The sequence below is a fragment of the Giraffa tippelskirchi genome, chromosome 6 (assembly GCF_054371585.1).
Source record: "Giraffa tippelskirchi isolate mGirTip1 chromosome 6, T2T-mGirTip1v1.2.pri, whole genome shotgun sequence".
Lineage (NCBI taxonomy): Eukaryota > Metazoa > Chordata > Mammalia > Artiodactyla > Giraffidae > Giraffa > Giraffa tippelskirchi.
This window is the reverse complement of record NC_137280.1, coordinates 84945318-84965820: the sequence shown is the minus strand read 5'-3', so window position 1 is coordinate 84965820 and position 20503 is coordinate 84945318. Positions and strand designations below refer to the sequence as shown.

The following is a 20503-nucleotide window of genomic DNA, read 5'->3' as shown; positions in this document are numbered from 1 at the left end:
CCACCCTGATTGGCTGCCTTTCCTTCCTTGTCTCAATTCCCCACTCTGTACCAGTGTTTCCTAGGATCAACTCCCAAATAAACTGCTGCTGCTGCTGCTGCTGCTAAGTCGCTTCAGTCGCGTCCGACTCTGTGCGACCCCATAGACGGCAGCCCACCGGGCTCCGCCGTCCCTGGGATTCTCCAGGCAAGAATGCTGGAGTGGGTTGCCATTTCCTCCTCCAGTGCATAAAAGGGAAAAGTAAAAGTGAAGTCTCTCAGTCATCCGACTCTTAGCGACCCCATGGACTGTAGCCCACCAGGCTCCTCCGCCATGGGATTTTCCAGGCAAGAGTACTGGAGTGGGGTGCCATTGCCTTCTCCACCAAATAAACTAGTCGCACTCAAATACTACCCTCAGTGTCTTTTTCTGGCAGAACTCAAACTAGATCCATAGAAACATGTATATCGGGGCAGAAAACTGTTGGCATGACTGGACGACAATCCCCAGCACCCCCGAAAAGCTGGTGGTCAGGATGAAGAGAGATCAATTCTGCTATTTAGAAGGATGGTGACTGGGTTGTAAGAACTAGGGGTCTCTAGAATCTCACTAGTGTTCAGATCCTAGCCCTGCTAGGGAGAAAGTCTTGATCCTACTTTCAAAACATTTGAAGACAGTGGTAAAATCAACTTAAACTAAAAATGCAGTCAAGTCCAGGCCCACTCGAAGTACAGATGAAATTGATTCAGACCCCTCCACTAGAGGCTCAAAGGAAGCATCTTCTTTCTAAGGTTAAATATTATTTACGTTCTACTCCCCTTTTAGAGGGGCTTCCCAGGTGGTGCTAGCAGTATAGAACCTGTCTGCCAATGTAGGAGATGCAGGAGATGTGGGTTTGATCCCTGGGTTGTGAAGATCCCCTAGAGAAGGACATGGCACCCCACTCCAGTATTCTTGCCTGGGAAATCCCATGGACAGAGGAGCCTGGCGGGCCACAGTCCATAGGGTTACAAAGAGTTGGACATGACTGGGCGACTGAGCACACATACATGTATAAAATAGATACTGGCAGGAGCCCACTGTATAATACAGGGAACTCTGCTCAATGTTCTGTGGTGACCGAAATGGGAAGGACATCTAAAAAAGAGGGTATATATGTGTGCGTGTGTGCTAAGTCGATTTAGTCGTGTCCGACTCTGTGCGACTCTTTGGACTGTAGCCCTCCAGGATCCTCTGTCCATGGGATTCTCCTTTCAAGAGTACTGGAGTGGGTTGCCATGCCCTCCTCCAGGGGATCTTCCCAGCCCAGGGATCGAACCTGTGTCTCCTGAGGCTCCTTCATTGTAGGCAGATTCTTTACTGCTGAGCCACGGGGAAGCCCTATATGTATATGTATAGCTGATTCACTTTGCTGCACTGTGTGTTACTAGAAACTAATATAAAACTGATGGGAGATTGGGATTGACATATATACACTATTATATATAAGATAGATAATCAACGAGAACCTTAAAAAGACTCTCTTTCACGGTGAAATATCTATGGAGAAGAATTACTCATCTTACTGTCTCCATTTCCCTCAAAATCAAAGCATAAATTGTAAAAAGAAAAAGAAGAAGAAAGAAAAATTGATCTTTGTGGTTGAGCAGGCACTCCCATCTTTGAGGAGAGCTGGCTACTGTGTCAGGCAGACACACACTGCCCTTAGGGAGGGAGAAGGCCCAAACTAACACACGGAGAGAATTTTATGTTTAATTTTTTCTTGTCCTGCCTTCAAATAAAAATTGAACTTCATCAACAACCATTGCAGAAATTAACTTCCTCTTGCCCCTGCTTCAGACAAAAACAAAAGCAAAAACAACCAAAAATAAACCCAAACCTTCCTCTAAGAACTGAACAAAATCAGTTCATCTCTGCAACTCGGGAATGGGGAGAACGGTACTGCCCTCTTCCAGCTGCAATCTATCTTTCGATCTTATTTATGATCTCTGAGCTCTTCTTGGGGCAGAAAACTAGAGTGCTGTGATAGTCGCTGGGGCCCTGAGTTGGTTACAACAATAACATCAACAGTAATAATAATAGCTACCACTATGGGAGGGTTGATTATGAGACAGAAGGCTCCATCCCATGCACTTCTTACCCCATGATAGCCCCGTGAGGCAGTCCTGGGATCATTGCCCACTTAACAGATGGGGAAACTGAGGCAGCCTGCGGCTGAAGGAATTTACTTAGGATCACAGAGCTGGTGAGCAGCAGAGCCTTGCGTCACACGCAAGCCCTTGACCCTAAACCCTTAACCTGGTGGAAATGCTTGATGGGCATCCTTGATTCTGCACAGGTTTCCTCCGAAGGAGACAGCCTGCTGGAAAAGCTTCCGGAAGCTGTGGGGTTCCTGGTGGTCTCTGAAGATGAGTCTCTTCTCGCTGCAGGTAGCATTTAACTCTCATTTGGAGTCATGAGGCAGCAACCCCGGATTTGGTTGGAAGTGGAGAGGGGCCTGGGGAAACAGGGAAGCGGGTTGGCAGACTCTTTCTGCACAGGGCCTCATAGTAAACATCATTGCTGGTCTCTGTCATAACTATCCAACCCGTCCTTGTAATGTGAAAGCCATCATGGATGATATTTCAAGTGAGTATGGCTGTGTGCCAATAAAATTTGCATGGATGCTGAGAGACTTCCCAGGAGGTCCAGTGGTTAAGACTCCACATTTCTAATGTAGGGGGCAGTAGTTCAATCCCTGGTCAGGGAATTAAGATCCCATATGCTATGCAGTGTGGCCAAAAAGTTAAAAAACAAATACTTTCATGAATGCTGAAATTTGAATTTTATACCATTGTCATGTGTTATGAAATAGTAATCCTATTTTAGTTTTTTCAAGGATGGAAAAAACTTAAAAACTACTAGCTCACATATAAAAATAGATGACCAGCCAATCCTTGCCCATGGGTTGTAGTTTGTCAACCCTTGTTTTGGATAAATCTCTGAAACTTTCTGGATTTCTGTTCTATTATCTCTGAAATGAGAGTGGTTATTCCTGCCTGAGAGTTACAGGGATAGAGAGGCATGGGGTGAGAAGATAGAGTACACTCAGCCCACACAACCCCTGATTTTAAGAGCTTCCAGGCTAGCGAGAGATATGAGTGATTAGGTAGCCACAAGGAAGACTGGTTAGTGCCATGTGCAGACAAGAATCAGGGGTTATAGGAACATATGACTTAGTCTGAAGCAGTCAGAGAAGGCTTCCTGGTAGAGGTGATAAACAGGTGCTCCATATCTTGATTTTATTTTTAAAGAAAAAAAAATTTAGAGTAGTTTTAGGTTCACAGCCAAACTGAGCATAAGGCACAGAGAGTTCCAGGTACCTGCTTGCTCCCACCCACACATAGCCTCTCCCATTTTCAACATCACCCACCAGAGCAGTGCGTTTGTTGCAACTGATGAAACTACACTGACACAGCGTCCTCATTCAAAGTCCATGGCTCACATTATGGTTCACTCTTGGTGTTGTATATTCTGTGGGTTTGGACAAATGGGTAATGATGTATATCCATCATTGTAGCATCATATAGATCACTTTCACTGTCCTTGAAAGTGAAAGTGTATTCACTCAGTCTGTCTGACTCTTTGCAACTCAGGAACTGTAGCCCACCAGGCTCCTCTGTCCATGGAATTCTCCAGCAAGAATACTGGAGTGGGTAGCCGTTCCCTTCTCCAGGGCATCTTCCCAACCCAGATCAAACCCGGGTTTCCCACATGGCAGGCAGGTTCTTTACTGTCTGAGCCACCTTAGATCAGTCTAATTTTTTTTTAATATTCATTTTTATTTTTTTTATTTGGCTGTATCAGGTCTTAATTGCAGCATGTGGGATCTTCCTTCCATCATGTGAGATCTTTTAATACTGTCATGGACTCTCTAGTTGTGGTGCATGGGCTTAGCTGCTCTGTGTCATGTGGGATCTTAGTTTCCCAACCAAGGATTGAACCCTTGTCCCCTGCATTGCAAGGTGGATTCCCAACCACTGGACAATCAGGGAAGTCCCAGTCCAATTTTTTTAAAGTTAATCAATTTATTTATTTGGCTGCACTGTGTCTTAGTTGTAACAGGCGGTACCTTTGATCATTGTCACATGTGGGATCATTAGTTGCAGCCTGTGAACTGTTAATTGCAGCATGTGGGATCTAGTTCCCTGATCAGGGATAGAACCCAGGCCCCTGCATAGGGAGCATGGAGTCTTAGCCACTGGACTATCAGGGAAATCCTTCAGTCTGATTTTTACAAAGCCATTTGCAGGGGTCAAGAAACTTTAGACCAGCGCTGTCCAGTAATGAAACTTTAGACCAGCGCTGTCCAGTAATGAAAACTACAAATGTGAACCACATTTGTATTGTGTATGTTCTCGTGACCCCATTTAACAAGGTAAAGAGAAATAAGTGGCATTTGTGTTATTAATGTATCTTATTTAATGCAATAGACCCCCAAACCCAACATGAAATCAGCATGATTTTAATGGGGGCCTACCCCTCCAGATTGTCACAGAGCCTCGGTTTGAGTTCCCCAAGTCACATAGCTATCCCACTGGCTATTTATTTTACCTACGATAGCGTATATGTGTCCCTGCTCTTCTCTCCTTTCGTCCTACCCTATCCTTTCTCTCACCCCCCACCCCCGCAACTCGTGTCCGTAAATCTGTTCTCTATGTCTGCATCTCCATTGCTGCCCTGCAAATAGGTTCATCAGCACTACTGAAAGGCAGATTCTTAACCACTGGACCACTAAGGAGGTTCGTGTTGCTGTTTTGCTAAATCTGCCCCCTCCTTCCTCTCCTTCACCTCCTCTTCCTTCTGCTCCAGCCACACTGGCTTCCCTGCTTCTCTCAAACACAGCAGGCTTCTCCTTCCTTCCAGGTGTCTCATGCTATTCCTACCCTTCCAGTGCCTGCCACCTCTTCATCTCTCTAAAAGCAATGCTGATGTCCTACAACAAATTACCACACAAACATGGTGGCTTAAAACAACAAGAATATCTTCATTCATGGTTCTAGAGTCAGGAAGTCCAAAATCAAGGCATTGGTAGGACTGGCACCCTCCAAAGTCTTCTGAGAAGTAGACTTTTTTTTTTTAATGTTGTTGTTTTTTCTTCACTTGTTTGTTTTTTGCCTCTTCCAGCTTCTGCCAGGATTCCTTGGCTTATGGCCACATCTCTCCAGTCTCTGCCTCCATCTTCACGTTGCCTTCTCTGCTATATGTGTCTCTAAGTCCTGTTTTTCTCATGGCATCCAGCCCCTGACTTCATTGCCTTTAACACAAGCTGTAATCATTTTATTTTCCTTCTTCCTCCTGCCCTCCCACCTCTCCTTCCATCTTCAAAATGTATTTACCATGTGACCAGCTTTGTTCTGGGAGACCACAAGCAACCCAAACAGGCAGAACCAGCTCTCTGAAAACTCATAGCCTTGTGATAATAAATAACTTTACTGTTTTCTGTGAGGTTATTGATCACTGTTGTGCTCACCCTTCCCCAACTGTGGGCTCTATGAGGATAGAGGCCTGGTCTATCTTGTTCACCACTGTATTCTTTCCACCTGCATATAATAGGTGCTCAAAAAAATCTTTATTGATTGAATTTAATTACTCTCAAACTCCTCAAGGAGGGAAAAGTATAATCTTGGTCTCTGCTGTTTCAGGTTTTGGAAGGTCCGTGAGGATATTTTTGGCAGATGCACAGGGGTTCCATCGATTCATGGCCACTGACCTTGAACATGAAGATGTGGTAGAGACAGCCATTTTTGGTCCTGAAAACAATCTGATTGTCACTGGGTCCCGGGATGCACTCATTCAGGTGAGGGGGAGAGGCATGGCCCATCATTCTCACCTCCACCTCTGGAAGAGAAAGTATGGTTCTTTTTCTAAACAAAAACATTTTTATTTATTTGGCTCTTCTAGGTGTTAGTTGCAGTATGTGGAATCTTGTAGTTGTGCCATGAAAATTCTTAGTTGTGGCACATGGGATCTCCATGTCCCTGCATTGAGAGCAAGGAGTCTTAGCTACCAGACTGCCAGGAAAGTCCCAAAGTATGGTTCTTTAGGGATCATTTGGCTTCAAAATACAGAAACCCACAAAAACTAGTGCAGGCAAAACAGGGCAGGTCACTGGGTGACATGGAGGGGGGTCTTCTGGGACTCAGAGACAGACCTAGGGGGAATTATTAAAACATTCAACAAAAGAGAGAGCATTCCTGCTAAACCTAAAGTACTGGGAAGAGTTTGACTTTCAGAGGAGCAGGGTTGGGGAGATGGGGAAAAAATTCCTATTAAGCTCAAAGTTCTCAAAGCTGGAGAGAAGAGCATGTGATACAGTAGCAGTAACATTCTGGTCTTAGGACGTCTTTGGATTTTTAAAGGTTATTGAGAACCTTCAAGGAGCTTTCATGTATGTGGATTATATCAACATGATTTATATATTGTTAACAAATGATCTATTTTGAACTAGTTTTAGGTTTTACAGAAGAGTTGTGAAGAGAGCCCAGATAGTACTTATATATATATGTGTGTGTGTGTTAGTCACTCAGTTGTCCAACTCTTTGCAACCCCATGGACTGTAGCCCACCAGGCTCCTCTGTCCATGGGATTCTCCAGACAAGAATACTGCAGTGGGTTGTCATTCCCTTCTGCAGGGGATCTTCCTGACCTAGGGATTGAATCCGGATCTCCCACATTTCAGGCAGATTCTTTACCATCTGAGCCACCAGGGAAGCCTCATATATATATGTGTGTGTGTGTGTGTGTGTGTGTGTGTGTGTGTGTGTATATATATATATATATATATGACTTTCAGAGGAGCAGGGTTGGACATATATATATATATACACACATATATATACATATATATACATATGTATATGATAATACATACACACACATATATATACATATATATATGATTATACACACACACACACACACACACATATATGAGTACTCTCTGGGTCTCTTTGCAACTCTTCCATAAAACATAAAACTATACATATCAACTTTTCATCCAGCTACCCTCAGGGTTAACATCTTATATCACATTGATCTCATTATCAAAACCAATATATTAACATTGGGACAGTATAATTTGGGACAAAACTCATCTACAGACTTCAACCTTATTTCACCAGTTTTTCTACAAATGTCATTTTTCAGATCCTGTATTGCATTTAGTATCTATTGATACTTGCCATGTTAAATTTTTAAATGCCAAAATCTAAAAATACTTCTCCATTAATTCCTCAACATGACATATGAATATAATAACATACTTTTGTGAAAACAGTTATTATTTTCTGAAACACACACAAAAGAAATCATGAAAAGTGTTATCATTTCATATTTTGGCAAATCTCTTTCTTGTCTGGCTTCATAGAAGACAATCAGATTCTCACATTTGATTCTACATTCTCCCATCTGTTGTGATAACATATTCCATAGTTTCTCAAAGATTTTACTGCTCATTTGTGAGAGGAAGAATGTATAAAAAGACAAATGACCTCTTAAATCACTGCAAAAATAATTGTGTTTTTGTAGAACTCCCCGAAACTCCTCTTTTGCAGAACCACCTTTAGGGTAACTTCCAGGGGTTCCCTGGAACATACTTTGAGAACTGCCATGGTAGCTGATTGATGAGATGTAGGGAAGTTTGAGGGGGTGAGGAAATGTGAGGGCCCCTTGAATTCCAGCCTGAAAGTTTATCTTAGGCAGACAAGTGAGCTTAAGAATATTCCTGAATTACAGCAGCATAAGGAAGAAGTCAGTTCTGCCCCTCTGCTTCCATCCTCAGGTGTGGAGTCTGTCAGAGCAGGGGACTCTGCTAGACATCTTGGAAGGTGTTGGGGCCCCAGTGAGTCTGCTGGCCCGGGGTGGGGCCTTGGTGGCATCTGCTTCCCGTCAGTCCTCATCTTTTAAAGTCTGGGACCTCACCTACACTCAGAAGCCGAGGGCCTCTAAACCATTTCTGGACTGCACTGGCCTCACCGCAGTGTCACACAACGGCAGCTACGTCTACTTCCCTAAAATAGGGGACAAAAACAAAGTCAGCATTTGGGACTTGGCAGAAGGTTTGTAAGATTTAAGCACAGTCATTTGTGTGGGTAAGAACTGAAGCTCCTGTCTTGGTCTGTTTCGGTTGTCATAACAAAACACCATAGACAGGAAGAGGAGAAGATTAAAGAACAGACACTTATTTCTCATGAATCTGGAGGCTAGAAAGTCTGAGATCAAGGCCCTGGCATATCAATGTCTGTCGAGAGCCCACTTCCTGGTTTGCAGATGGCCACCTTCTCAATGTGTCCTCCAATGGCAGAGAGCAGAGAAAGAAGCAAGCTCCAGAGTCTCTTCTTATAAGGGCACTAATTCCATTAATGGGGACTCCACCTTCATGATCTAATCACCTTCCAAAGGTCCCACCTCCTAACACCATCACATTAGGGGTTAGGACTTCAACACATATTTGAGGATAGGACCCAAACATTCAGTGTGTAACACCCCACTCCAGTTAGGCTAAAAGTGGCTGATAGAAAACAGGACTTGATTTTATAAATTTCTAGCATATGGTCATTGATTATCTGATTGTCAATTCCTGTTTTAGTTGAGGTTTCCCTGGAGGCAGGGTTCCTGATGGAGATATTTGCACAAGTGGTATATAGAGGAGAATTCCCAGGAGCAGAGAGTAAGGAAGCAGGCTGGGTGGGAGCAGAACTGAACATGGACCTGGTCTCAGCCTGACTCCACAAGGAGCCCAGGAACATGACTTGCACTTCACAGTTGTCCCATCTGGAAGCAAAGGGACCAGCCTTTTTACTCCCATATCAGGCAGTCACTGGCCATCCTAGGTGGTGGGCCCAGCCCCCAGGCGTTTCTAAATGAGGTGCTTCCTTCACTCAACAGCCATGAGGTCTTGGATCTGGGTGAATTGACTGGTAAAGGGAATCTAGGCATGTCAGCAGTAATATCTGCTCAATCCCCACTGGGTGGATGGAGGTATAGAAATTCCTGTTGTTGTTGTTCAGTCACCAAGTCATGTCCATTGAATCGGTGATGCCATCCAACCGTCTCATCCTCTGTCGTCCTTTTCTCCTTCTGCCTTCAATCTTCTGCCTGGCTAATCATAAAATGAGAAAAGAAATTCACTCTCAAGTTCATGTCTGGATTGGACAGACATTGGTTTAGTGCTAGTCCTGGGGCCAAACTCTGGGAGTTAACAGTCAGAAAGATAGATGAAGTTGCAAACTTTGAAGTGCTTGCCTGCTCATCATGGGGGAGAGTAGGATGTGAAGAAACAGAGCAAGGTGCTGGGCAAGGAGATAGAAGTCAGTAAACCACAGCCCAAGGGCCAAATCCAGACACATATTTGTTTCCATGTTGTTTGTGGCCCCTTTAGGGCTGTGCCAGCAGAGTTAAGTGGTGACAGCAGAGAGCATACGGAACAAAAATATTTATTCTCCTACCCTTTACAGAGGGTGGCAAAAGGAAACATTTGGGATGAGAGATTCTGAAGACCAGAGAAAGGCATGTATATTGGTTCTGAGAAATCTTCAGAGGGTCTGAGGCAGGACAGTGAGATGTTGTGATTTTCATATTTTAAAGCTTGGATGATTGGTGGGCAGGAGTGAAAGCAGGGAGACTGGCAATAGCCAAGTTGAAGGGTAACAAAAGCATTTTTTAAAATCCTTAAAAGATGAGACCCAGTGTCCTTGTGATCCATTTTTGATGCGGTCTTCTCTCTATGACAGGTGAGGAGCAAGATGCTCTGGACACCTCCAACGAGGTCAGGTGTCTGGAGGTTGCCGAGCAGGCCAATCTCCTTTTCACTGGCCTCGTTTCAGGGGTTGTCCTGGTGTTCCCCTTGAATTCCAGACAAGACGTGATGTGTATCCCTCCACCAGAAGCCCGGAAAGCCGTCAACTGCATGGCTCTTAGTAAGGACGAGGTGCATCTGGCCATTGCCTATGACAGCACCGTCCTGGTGCTGGACATCAGCCCGGGGGATCCCTGTCCAGTCATCGATGGGCCAATATACACCTTCTATACCCAACTGCCTGACACCATAGCCAGTGTAGCCATTCTGGCTGACTATCGTGTCATCTACGGCATGATCAACGGTGATCTCTTCCTTTACGAGTGTGTGAATTCCAAGGTGTTCCCTCTGGAGGCCCATGGGAGCCAAGTCACCTGTGTGGAGGTCAGCCACAAAGAGCAGCTGGCAGTCAGCGGGTCCGAGGAAGCCCTGCTGTGTCTCTGGGACCTGCAGGTGTGCAAATGGAAATTCGAGATGAGCTACACGGTGGGTAGCCTGCCACACCACGTGCATGTCCTAGCATAATGGATGATGGGCATCATTTACTAAGGGTATGCCATGTGCGGCCGACCCGCTAGTATGAGTCAAGTGAGAGAGGTCCTTGCCTCCAGAGGAGAGTTTTAGGGGATGCCAAAAACACTTGGCCATCCAGAGAAATAATGGTTTAGTTCAATGTTTAAAAAATCAAGGTAAATGCAAAAAATACACACAAAATAAAATATCAGCATTTATTTATTTTCAAATATTTTATTTACGTATTTATTTTTGGCTGTGCTCGGTCTTCATTGCGGCACACACTTTTCTCTGGTTGCAGTGAGTATGGGTTACTCTCTAGCTGAGGTGCTCAGGCTTCTCATTGTGGTGGCTTCTCTTGTTGCAAAGCATGGGCTCTAGGGCACGCAGGCTTCTGTAGTTGTGGCTCCTGGGCTCTAGAGCACAGGCTCAGTAGTTGTGGTGCAAAGGCTTAGTTGCTCCATGGCATGTGGGATCTTCCCGGACCAAGGATCAAAGCTGTGTCTCCTTCATTAGCAGGCGGGTTCACTACCAATGAGCCACCAGTGAAGCCCAAAATATCAACATTTAAAATAAAGACAGGATTGGAACTTTGCGGGCAGTCCACTGGTTAAGACTCTGAGCTTCCAACGCAGGGGGCCCGGGTTCGACACATGGTCAGGGATCTAAGATCCCCCATGTCACACGGCACAGTCAAAAAGTAAAAATAAAATAAAGACAGGATCAAATCCTGCACTGGCACAGTCCTGCCTCATTCTTCTCACCCTGATCCTGTCTGGCCTTTCTTTCACCCAAAGGTTTTGATTGTATGACCCATGCCAGGGCTCTTTCTAGTGCCAAGGAAGGCTCTGTGACCATGGCAGACAGTGTCCCACCTCTTGGAGCCACGTTCTAGTCGGGGAGACACTGTGAGCTCTGTGAGGGCAGGATTATTATGTGTTTTGTTCACTGAGGTGGTACCTGTCCCCAGGAGAGCTCCTGACCATTAAATGTTTGTGAAATAAAAACAAAGCAGCATATACATGATGGTTGGGGTGCAACAAGACCTTTGAAGAAAGATAGGGCAAGAAAAAGAGGTAGAGCGTGGCAACGGCTACTATTAAGAAAGTCAGGTAAGTCTGGTGGAATAGCATTTTAGGCAGAAGGAACAGCAACTGCAAAGGCTCTGAGGAGGGGAAACTGGTGACTCCTTTACATACAAAGTGTCTAAGAGTTTTCACATCCATCTCTTAAGAAGTTATTATAAATTTTGTATCAATATGATTGAGTTATATTATATATTTATATATTCATATATATTTATATATTCATATATATTATGCAAAATTGTTCAGTCACTACTGCCAACTTTTTGTGACCCATGGACTGCAGCATGCCAGGCTCCTCTGTCCTTCACTATCTCCCAGAATTTGCTCAGATTCATGTTCGTTGAGTTGGTGATGCTATCTAACCATCTCATCCTCTGCCATCTCCTTCTCTTTTGGCTTCAATCTTTCCCAGCATCGGGGTCTTTTCTGAGTTGGGTCTTCACATCAGGTGGCCAAAGTATTGGAGCTTCAGCTTCAGTATCAGTCCTTCTAATGAATATTCAGGGTTGATTTCCTTTAGGATTGACTGGTTTGATCTGCTTGCAGTCCAAATATACATATTAAAATATCATTCTATAATTTAATCCTCACAACAATCTTGTAAGGTTGTGCTATTATTACAGTTTTCTCAGATGGGAAACAAAGATAGTACCTGAGGTTTCACGATATAAGCATTGTTAATAAACTAAGGGAGACAATCTTGTAACTAAGAGAACAGAATATATGCATTTTGTCTCAAACCGCCTTCATCCCCCAGACTTATTTTTATGAAGTCACTATAAGGCTGAGCTATAAGTAATCTTTTGCTTTGTTGAGTTGGGAAATATCACCACAGCAGTTAAATACACCTAGCTTTTTCTTTTTAAAAAAAATAAACTTAATTTTGGAATAATTTTAGATTTACAGATTAAGTTGTGAAGATAGTTTGAAGGTTCCCATTTACCTGCTCCTCACCCAGCTTCCCCTGATATTAACATCTTACATAACTAGACTATGTTTGTCAAAACTAAGAAAGTAACATGGGAACAATATTATTAGCTATCAACTTTATTGGGATCATATGTTGTTGGGTTTTACTTGTATCTTTTAAAATTTTTAATTTATTTTTGGCTGCACTGGGTCTTCGTTGCTCTGCGTGGGCTTTCTGTAGTTGCAATGAATGGCGCTACTCTCCCTTTAGATGCCCAGCCTTCTCATTTCTGTGACTTCTCTCGTTGCAGAGCACAGGCTCTAAGCACACGGGCTTCAATAGTTGCAGCATGCAGGCTCAGTAGTTGTGGCGCACAGGTTTAGGGGCTCCATGGCATGTGGAATCTTCCTGGACCAGGGATTGAACCTGCGTCCCCTGCATTGGCAGGTGGATTCCTACCCACTGGGTCACCAAGGAAGTCCAGGATCATGTTTTTCAGTGAGTTCCTTTTTTCTGTTCTAGGATTCCTAATTTCATTTAGCATATAGTTTTTAATTAAATACAACTGGAGCTAATTCTTGTATAACCAAGATCATTTAAGAAATTAAATCCTATAATTCCTGTTCTCCAATGCAAAATGTCACTAATCCTCTCAAACCAATCTCTTTGAAGATGTATTTTGGGCCAAAGAATATTGATGCTACGCATCTCCCCAGGCTTTATCTTGATCCATCTCCCAAGAAGGAGCTTCCCAAGTGGTGCTAATGGTAAAGTACCTGCCTGCCAATTCAGGAGACATAAGAGACGCAGGTTCAATCACTGGTTCAGGAAGATCCCCTGGAGGAGGGCATGGCAACCCACTCTAGTATTCTTGCCTGGAGAATCCCATGGACAGAGGAGCCTGGTGGGCTACAGTCCATAGGGTCGCAAAGAGTCGGAGATGACTGAAGCGACTTAGCATACATGTGTCTCCCAAGAGATGCTTACAAGTTTGGCTTCTTATACAATTGCCTTGGGCTGGACTCCAAGGTGTCTTTCAGTCTGAAATCAAGATTGCATTGCCTTTTTCTACAGAATTCTTACTGTGTAGGAGTCCAATGTGCTTGCTTCTCCAAGGATGACAAGTACGTCTACACAGGCTTGAAAGATCGCTCCATAATTGTCTGGAGTGTGCTGGATGGTGAGTCATTTTGCTTTGAGGGTAGGACTGAGCTTAGATCTGGAGACAAAAGACCCTGTTCTGGATCCTTGCCATTAGAGGGCTCTGCTCTGATCTCACCTCATTGGGTCCATCTGCTTGGGGGGTAGGTATCTGCAGCCTCAGGGAACAGGCCCAAATGGAGCTATACCTCTTCTTCTAGAACCCATGCTCTGGGAACCTGGAACTCCAGAACACCCTTCCCACCTGCCCCAGGAGCCCTCTTTAGGGCCTCTGTGGGCCTCTTTCCCAGGTCTATCCTTCTGAAAGTGGGCTATGCCTTGAGTGTGCACACCCCCAGGCTGTGAGGGTAATTGTGGAATGGTGTGCATGGAGTCTGGATGTGTGAGCTGGGTGGGGACTCACATGTATGTATCTGAGGCCCCCTAGGGATGTAGGATGGAGCTGGATGTGGGAAGAGAAGGGGAAAGTCACAGACAGCTGGGGTCTCCTACACCATTATATTCGGACATGGAACTGAAGAGCCTGAGAATCCTCAACCCAAATCTGACCCTCCAGATGTTCTGAAGGTATATCAACCAATGTAGAAGGATAGGATATATTTCATTTAATACAATAGTTTATTAGTTGGATTTACAGTGTTTACATATTGTATCTTATGGATATTGACCTTCATTCATTCTCTTTCCTCAGGCCCTGTAAATGTTTGGGGAATCTTGTTTAAGATCAACCACTTTGAAAACTCCACATTTCTCATTCTGTTTAACATCACAATAAGGACATATTAACAGAAGCTAACATTTCTTGTGTACTGGATACTGTCACCAAGTTATTTCATTATCTCAGTACACACCCGCCTTTTATAAAATTTGAGCCTCTGAGAGATGGGGTGGGCTGTGGTTTGAAGCTGGTCTACCTGCTCCACATGGTTACCTTTGTCACATTCTCCTATAGAGAAAGGAACCCCTATGACACTGGCAGGGAGGGGTAGGAGTTATTGCTATTCCCATTTGACAAATGAAGAAGTTGAAGTTCAGAGTGATTAAGGAATTTTCTCAAGGTCATAAAGCAAGTAAGTGGCTGAATGAATAGCAGATAGAGTTGAATATATCGTAATCAAATACATTATAACTGAAAACACTGTGATTGAATCAGTATAATTGAATAGTTATACTCTAATACATTGCAATTGAATACCTTGTATTCTAATACAGTGTAATAAAGATGCCTGGCAGAATGTCACAGATGGCTCAGAAGTTGTGGACTGTGGCCTTAAAAGCCCATCCTGCACAGGCTCACAACTTCTCTTCCCATTCCTTCTCCAATAATAATATTGATGGAATTCACTCTGGGATGAAACTGATACTTAGCACTTGACATGCATAACATCTTCAAATCTTCAGAATTCCCCTCAGCAGGTAGGCTCAGTTATCATTCCCATATTATGGATGAAGCAAGAGGGACTGAGAATTTCGCTGTCATGCCTAAGCCAGTAAGGGGGATAGCAGAAATTTGACCCCATGCAGCTAACTCTCGAATGTGTGAGATTGGATCTCTCTGGCTGCATTTTTATCATTTGTACTCACCCCTCCACTTCCCCCTACAGGCACACTGTTGGCTGTCCAGTTTGTCCATGCCATGGTGAACAGAATCATCCCAACCTCCAATGGCTTCATTGCCCCCTCCAGACATGGCTATCTCATCCGTGAGCGTTTTCAGTGCCCTTCATCAAGAATCTCACAACAGGACCCTCTCAAGAACTTCAAGAAAGCAGTGTGGATGGTCAAATCCAGGCAGAGAGAAGAGCTGGCAGCTGCTGCAGGAGCACTCCAGGACTTGAGATCAGAGAGTGCCCAGGGAAATGAACCCAAATCAAACAAACACTCACAAGTCTGCCTGCTAGTGTAAAACCCTGCTATGGCGCCAAATGAGTTAGTCCCATTCAGTCTAACTGAAGCAAAAAGAAAGTATGTGTTGATATATATCTGGACTGAAAGCCTCCAATTATGTGACTCAGACCTTGTTTCCTACCATCTTTCCATTTTTTTCTCTTCTCAGCTCTATTCTCAGGTCCACCCCCAAATTAGCATCATGACGGCCAAGTTCAGCAGAAAAGAAGGTCTCCCTTTCCAACAGTTTGACCCAAAGTCCCGGTTCTAAATCTGTTAGCCCCAATTAGTTAATACACCCATCCCAGAACACAAAGCTATCTTTGAGGAAAATGCAGCACTCTGCTTGGCAGTCCTGACCCCATGTCCATCCAGATTGAGGTTGGAGTCAACATCACCCAACTCTGTTGACTGAGAAGGGGAGAGGCTACTCCCCAGGATAACTGGGGTGCTAGTCAAGAGGGGGATGGATGGATATGAGACCAACCAAACCACAAACGTGGACCACAGAGCTTTATAGTTTATAAAGTACCAGGTGCTATGGTCTGATCCTTATCACAGCCCTTCAGAGAGGGCAGGAGTTTCTGCTTCCATTTTACAGATAAGGAAACAGCCTTGCAGAGTTAGCTGTGATTTGCTCAAGATCATGAGCCTGAGGTGTGAGAGAACTCTGAGAAATTAGAATCCAAAGCCTTCCTGTCCCAACTTTTGTTGGGACCACCTCACTCTAATTTTAGACCCAGAAGCACAACCATCAATTCCATGGGTGGCACATTCAAATGCCCACAGGGACCAACAAGTAATCAAGATGATTTCTGTGCACTGGGGTGACCAGCAGATTATGATGGTGACAATGCAAACATGGAAGGCATTGCTCTGTCTTGGCACAAGACACGAGAACCTTGATTCTATGCCAGAATGGCCATGGGGAGAGCAGCCCACTGGTGCCAGAGCTTCCTGTTGTCATAAGTAAAGCCAGAAATCTGGATTTTTATGAGATATGTCCTCATTTTAACCAAGTTGGCAATTGGTTCAAATTTGCACTTAGGCACACTTGGCTCATGTTTCTAGTTCATTGTGACCCAACTTGGCATTAAAACAGTAAACTTGTTATCATTCTTCCATCTATACTCCTTGGCTCTCAAACTCTGAGGCTAGAGATGCTTTTTATCTTAAAAACTGGAGGCTCTTGGAAGCAGATGGATAAAGCTGCCAACATCTTCCTACCATGCTTTTGGACCATCTCTGCCTTGTGCAAGTTCAAAAGTCTGTTTCTCCTCCACTTAAATGGCTTTTTCTTTTTTTGCCTGCAGCCTTCTAAAAGCCCCCACTTGCTTCTGGGGCTTTTGCTGTAAGGATAGAAGAGTCCAAACCTTCAAGGTGCTATTCCATCCTGTCCTCTTCTCCCACCTCCAACTTAATTCCAGACAGAAAAAAACCTTAGAAATAGAGGCTTTTGAGCTGGATGTGACCTGACCAATGGTCTCATTCAGCCATTTTTAAAACTAGTGCTCCAAGGAGGGCTTCAACAGTTCTGCAAATATTACTTAGCATCAAATTCCATTTAAAAATGTTTTATAACTGTAATTTAAAACTACACATTGGATAGTAGTTTTTAAGTTGCTGGAAATAACTAACATAGGATTCTCCTGCCATCTCCATTTAACTTAGAGGGGAGGGGAGCCCTTGGAAAAAAAAAAAAAGCTACTCTTTGCACCATGTCTCTGCGAATCAGGGGTTTACCCAATGCATAAAGAAGATTTAGCTACAATTTCTGGTTTAAAATATGAGTGTCCATCTCAACAGCCTCAGTGAGAATCAATTGCTTCATATGTAAACACTAATTTGACCATACGAAAGAATTTTTTTTACTAATAAAAGGCTACTTTGAATTGTTGCTTACCGTGGTATTTCTGTAGAGAGTTTTCATTTAAGAAAGAGTTCGGTTGCTACGAATGTTTGACAAGCACAGTGCTTTGTAGCGGAGTGACTTGCTTGAGGTTCCCCAGCTGTGGTGGAGCCAGGGTGAGAGCATGGTTATTGTGCCAACAGGGCTGTATTAACATACTATCCAAACTGAAACACTTTTTGAGAGTGAAAGGGAGTGATCCTAACAATTACTCTAGGACAACTGCTATAAGCTGTCCTTATATACGACTGTCCTTATAAGTCGTCCTGGCTGTCCCAGGACGACTGGAATATATAGCTCCTCTAGTTACGGCAGGCGTTAATTTATATTAAATTCTAGAGAGTCCTTTTAAAAATGAAACGTAAGTGACATATAACATTGTATTAGTTTCAGGTGTACAACATAATGATTTGATATTTGTATATATTGTGAAATGATCACAAGAAGTGTAGTTAATATTCAACACTGGGCTTCCCAGGTGGATCAGTGGTAAAGAATCTACCCATCAATGCAGGAGATGCAGGAGGTATGATCTCTGGGTCAGGAAGATCCCCAGAGGAGGAAATGGCAACCCATTCCAGGCCAAGGACAGAAGAACCTGGTAAGCTACGGTCCACGGAATTGCAGAGTCAGACATGACTGAGTGACTACACACTCATACATATAGTTGATTTACAATAGTGTCTTAATTTCAGGCGTACAGCAAAGTGATTCAGTTATATATAGCAGGTTGGCCAAAAGGTTTGTTTGGGATGTTATGGGAAAATGCGAATGAACCTTTTGGCCAACCCACTATATGTGTGTGTTGTGTGTGTGTGTGTGTGTGTGTGTGTGTGTATTCTTTTTCAGATTTGTTTCCCTTATAGAATATTATAAAATATTGAGTTTTAGTTCCCTGTACTATACAGTAGGTCCTTGTTGGTTATCTATTTTATATATATTAATAGTAGTATGTATATGTTAAGCCCAAACTGTGGGCAAATTTCTGTTTTGTATATAAGTTCATTGGTACCTTTTTTTTTTAGGTTTCCCATATAAGCAATATCATATATTTGTCTTTTTTCTGTCTGGCTTACTTCACTTAGTATGATAATCTCCAGGTTTATCTATGTTGCTGCAAATAACATTATTTTCATTCTTTTCTTGGTAAGAACTTTTAAGACCTATTGACCTAGCAACTTTCAAATATACAATTCAGTTCAGTTCAGTTCAGTCACTCAGTCATGTCCGACTCTCTGCGACCCCATGGACTGCAGCACGCCAGGATTCCCTGCCCATCACCAACTCCCAGAGTTTACTCAAACTCATGCCCGTTGAGTTGGTGATGCCATCCAGCCATCTCATCCTCTGTCATCCCCTTCTCCTCTTGCCTTCAATCTTTTCTGGCATCAGGGTCTTTTCAAATAAGTCAGTTCTTCACATCAGATGGCCGAAGTATTGGAGTTTCAGCTTCAGCATCAGTCCTTCCAATGAATATTCAGGACTGATTTCTTTAGGATGGACTGGTTGGATCTCCTTGCTGTCCAAGGGACTCTCAAGAGTCTTCTCCAACACCACAGTTCAAAAGCATCAATTCTTCAATGCTCAGCTTTCTTTATAGTCCAACTCTCACACCCATACATGACTAGTGGAAAAACCATAGCTTTGACTAGATGGACGTTTGTTGGCAAAGTAATGTCTCTGCTTTTTACTGTGCTGTCTAGGTTGGTCATAACTTTTCTTCCAAGGGGCAAGCGTCTTTTAATTTCATGGCTGCAGTCACCATCTGCAGTGATTTTGGAGCCCCCCCCCCAAAAAAAAGTCTGTCACTGTTTCCATTGTTTCCCCATCTATTTGCCATGAAATGATGGGACTAGATGCCATGATCTTAGTTTTCTGCATGTGGAGTTTTAAGCCAACTTTTTCACTGTCCTTTTTCACTTTCATCAAGAGGCTCTTTAGTTCTTCTTCGCTTTCTGCCATTAAGGTGGTGTCATCTGCATATCTGAGGTTATTGATATTTCTCCTGCCAATTCTGATTCCAGCAAATACACAATACAGTATTATTAACTATAGTCACCAGATTGTACATGACACCTCCAGGACTTATTTATCATAAGTTATTTTTGGTGAGAAGTCAGCTTCCTTATTAGGTGGTTACACAAACAATAATACATTATCATGGCAAGCAAATCAAACAGAACAGAGGCTATAAGGTAAAAATCAGAAGTAGGGTGATCATGGTGACTCTGTATACAAGACTTTCCAGTAGTCATGTATGGATGTGAGAGTTTGACTAGAAGACTCTTGAGGGTCCCTTGGACTGCAAGGAGGTCCAACCAGTCCATCCTCAAGGAAATCAGTCCTGAATATTCATTGGAAGGACTGATGATGAAGCTGAAACTCCAATACTTTGGCCATCTGATGTGAAGAACTGACTCATTTGAAAAGACCCTGATGCCGGGAAAGATTGAAGGCAGGAGGAGAAGGGAATGACAGAGGATGAGATGGCTGGATGGCATCACCGACTCAATGGACATGAGTTTGAGTAAAATCTGGGAGTTGGCGATGGACAGGGAGGCTGGGCATGCTGCAGTCCGTGGGGTTGCAAAGAGTCGGACACGATTGAGTGACTGAACTTAACTGATGCCACTTAAAAGCAAAAGCCTCGTGTTATGGTAACCCTTCAGTCGCTGGCAAATCGGGACATCTGGTCAGCTAAACAGCTCTTAATTCCCCAATTTCTGCCCCCTAGAGCTGTACCTGTTGACCAACTTCACCCATTTCACCCAACCCTACCCCCTGCCTCTGGCAGCCACCAATCTGTTTTCTGTATCTATAAGTTTGGGGGGGGGGGTTTAAATTTATTTTTAAAATATTTATTTATTGGGCTGTGCCAGGTCTTACCTGCGACATGCAGGATCTTTAGTTATGGCATGAGAATTCTTAGTTGTAGCATGTGGGATCTAATTCCCTGACCATGGATTGAACCTGGGTCCCCTTCATTGGGAGTGCCAAATCTTAGCCACTGGACTTCCAGAGAAGTACCTGGGTGGGGTTTAGTTAATTTAAAAATTTTAACTTTAAAAGTCTAGAGTTTTTTTTTTTATTTGCTTAACTCTATGTGACAACATTCAAACCCACAGCAAAGTTGCAATATTGAGGACAATGAACATGTATTTATTGAGATTCCCCGAATTCCCTATTGCTGCCAATCTCCTGCTAAACCAATTCAAAGT

General features: G+C 43.5%; 1 protein-coding gene across 1 annotated transcript in view; it reads left to right on the top strand.

Moving 5' to 3' along the window:
* The window catches only part of NWD1 (NACHT and WD repeat domain containing 1), a 72091-nt gene extending 54826 nt beyond the window's left edge, over positions 1-17265 (top strand). Inside the window, 6 exon segments of the mRNA XM_081503000.1 lie at positions 2318-2408; positions 5664-5818; positions 7802-8078; positions 9753-10303; positions 13403-13508; positions 15094-17265. Coding sequence (XP_081359126.1) covers positions 2318-2408; positions 5664-5818; positions 7802-8078; positions 9753-10303; positions 13403-13508; positions 15094-15395 — 1482 coding nt within the window. The 3' untranslated portion in view covers positions 15396-17265.
* The last annotated feature ends 3238 nt before the right edge of the window (positions 17266-20503 follow it).